Source organism: Sphaeroforma arctica (assembly GCF_001186125.1).
Source record: "Sphaeroforma arctica JP610 unplaced genomic scaffold supercont1.65, whole genome shotgun sequence".
Taxonomy (NCBI): Eukaryota; class Ichthyosporea; order Ichthyophonida; genus Sphaeroforma; species Sphaeroforma arctica.
The window spans coordinates 176,725-179,954 of record NW_014040493.1 but is presented as its reverse complement, the minus strand read 5'-3'; the positions used below and the strand labels follow the sequence as shown (position 1 = coordinate 179,954).

The 3,230-nt window shown below is 41.1% G+C and overlaps 1 protein-coding gene across 1 annotated transcript; it reads right to left on the bottom strand.

The window, feature by feature from the left end:
- Positions 1 to 1,247: 1,247 nt before the first annotated feature.
- On the bottom strand, positions 1,248 to 2,354 carry SARC_01620 (hypothetical protein). The gene has a single exon (XM_014304672.1). The coding sequence runs from the start codon at positions 2,334 to 2,336 to the stop codon at positions 1,398 to 1,400; it is 939 nt and encodes a 312-aa protein (XP_014160147.1). The 5' UTR covers positions 2,337 to 2,354; the 3' UTR covers positions 1,248 to 1,397.
- Between the last annotated feature and the right edge of the window lie 876 nt (positions 2,355 to 3,230).

Genomic DNA, 3,230 nt, shown 5'->3' with positions numbered 1-3,230 from the left:
AAATATATATTTATATACATATATACATATATCCTTTGATTTCAGATTCGTGGGTTTTTTTTGCGCAATTTCCGCAGGAGAGAGCGATATGAAATTAGGACTGTGTTGGTCCGACCCGCAGGCGTATTGTTTGTCCATTAACTGATTCTTTCTGAACAACTGAAAGTTATTCCTACTGACTACGCAAAGTATATCATCTCATTTTTTTATTAGGTACAACAGAGGTACCATATTATCCCTTACCTGGTTGATCGCCGACGCATGCGCCTGCTGTGGCCCATCTCCGTATCGGTGAGCTTTATCTCCTTATGTCCCACCATTTTATCTGGTATATATCTCTGCAGGTATTGCTAAAGCTGCTGCGAAAGTGTTCGTAGTGCCTTTGTAGATCACTATCAAATTTACTTTCTCCTGTCTGCGAAAGCTAAAGTGTTTTGTGTTGAAGGAAGGAAGCTATGACATGATGTTCAGTTGTTCACACATTGCTGTTATTATTATAGTACATCTTGGGTGATGAGAATACTACAATATTTTATCTCGCTGCTATGTGGTTTTTACTACATTTGGTAACCTGACCACAAACTGCTATATATGGCGCTCACCAGGAGTCAACCTTGGAGCCTGATAAAAATTTGATAAAATTAAGAGTTTTTTTTTAATTGGTACGTGATTTTACAATGTACGTATAATACATATGTTCCAGGGACCCGGACTCTCGCCGGTAACTGGTACATAAGGGTCCGGAAGCACTAAGCAGGGAATCTCGTAGGGCTGGCGTTAGTCATAGCCGAGATCATAGTTTATAAGGGATTATGTATGATGCGGGATGCCATCATGATCATTGCCACATGTATTTATCAGTGATAATCAATATGTACACATGAGCCTGAGCATTGAGATTTGGGTAGTGGATAATGTACGTTGTGCAATCGAGCACGCCAATGAAATTCCCGCGTCTCCGCTTTTCTACACTGCATTTTTTAAACCATTTACATATATGTATGTATCTTCAGAATTAATTTATTTCAACAGAACCAAAACGCAGCAGAAGGCAGATTTAGAACTTTTCCCCAAGTATAAATGTGTACTTCCACCGTCGCTTTATTTTGTCCTGCGCGTTAAATAGTGATTTATCAAACATTCGTTCATCAACTTAAAGGTACGTATAGTACAAATGTAGGCCATTGTCTACTGAGGAACTCGAATACACTCTTAGGCTCGCACGCAATGCGTAATAGCAACTTTTTTTTTTGACAATTTTTATTTTTTTAGGTATGATGACAAAATATCTTCGGTTCGAGAATGTTAGCAGGGTTTAAAAGTACCAAGTGTATTTTCTACATCTAATATACTGATTCGTTGTTGTACGATTATCAGTGAGACAACACTTTTAATCCTTACAATGTTCGAATAAGGTCGTGAACTGCATCATAAGCATCATCCTGGAGCTTTGTATCGGCAAATATGGGAATGAAGGTGCTTTGGTCCTCCACCGGACCAGAAAGACCCCCCTCTTTTGATGCTAGGAAGGTACCAGACTTTACGTCCGCATTTCCCCTCTTAAACAAAGCATCTACGTATCTTGAAGCACCACTGTCAACTGAGTGAGCCATGCCAAATAGACCGAGTAGCGGCACTGCAACATTCAGCATGAAGAACTTAAACACCCCGCTGCTGACATAGTTATCCATTATGTTGGTACCAGCTGTCATTCCTGGACTGCAGGTCACTATGTGGTGCTTAGGATTCTTTCGCGCAAGCGATGCTATGTACAACGCCGCAATCGCTTTGGTGTATTTGTAGGCACTATCACCATTAAATTCACGTTTGCTCTTACCAGATAGGTGGTTATAAACATCTTCCTTATACGGTTCGTCGAATTTAGCAGGTTTCATGCTCAATGAGGACACACCCCGTGCCGCTTCACTTCCTGAATACACCACAGTCAGTTGGTCGATTTTACCGCTGTCTAATAGTTCCTCGGTAAACACAACGTGGCCTATCACATTAGCTAGATGCATTAGCGGGTTGCCCTTGCTATCGTTGCCTGAGATGTTCCCTCCAGCGTTAAGCACCACACCATTCACCGTATACTCGTTTAGTACCTTCTCCGCAGCAATCTTGCACGAAACGATATCAGTTGTATCCATAACAACCACATCGAAAAAAGTTGACGGCTTTTTGGTCAGGCCTACGAGCTGGGCCACAGCGTCCTTCCCTTTTGCTTCACTGCGACAGGTCAAGATCACTTTGTGCACCTCAGCCTCCCCAGCGAGCTGTCGGCAGGTTTCAAAGCCGAGCCCTGCGTTAGCACCAGTTACAATAACAGTATTCATTTTGTGTTTTATATGTTCTGATTTTTAGTAAGAGATTTAGGCATGAAAGCTACACCACGTATATACTATTTATATATAAAAGTTCCGAATCACAACTTCACAAGTGTATATATCCAGTATCCTATTCCACTCTCTTTCACCCCTTCCTCCCGAGGGGAGTTGCTTCTTTTTTGTGAAAAAAATGCGTTTTTTTTTCTCCATAAAAACCAATATTAAAAAGAGTGGAAGATTTCTGATTTGAGTGATTTCCAGTGGGTCACTGTGGCACTGGGGCCTGGGCAGTGGGCCGTGCAAACACGTTTTCCAAATTGCTTTAAATATTACTCTGAGGGCACGTGTATGTACTATGTTGCCGAGCGCATTCGGCATCCATACTTATATAGATTAGTTACTAATTTTTATTGGGGGGCTACATAGAGTATATTGGCTACACAGAATAGTCCAGAACTCAGAACGGAGAGTGAGAAGTGATCAGAACGGGGAACACAAATATACCAATTACCAACAAGCAAGAGGCAATACAAACATAGAACATACATATCTATCATAAATTCCATACATACATACATATTGTTTCCATAGCATCCTTCGTTGTGCAAATCAACAATATATATGTAAAATGGATGCGACTATACTAAATACCTCATTCTCACTGTAGACAGACCGCCTCGCGTTTACAAACGACTGAGCAGGTCGTGCACTTCAGCTCTATTTGAGAACATTCATTCCCCTTTTGAGGAGAATCACAGTGCCGTGCATACCGAGGTTGAATGAATATAATATGAGGGTCATAAATACAAACCTTAAAACTATCAGGCACCCGCGAAGAAATCGACGCCTACTACATCAAGCAGGTCTACGCGCTCCTTTTCAGTACCCATGTATTAAATAATA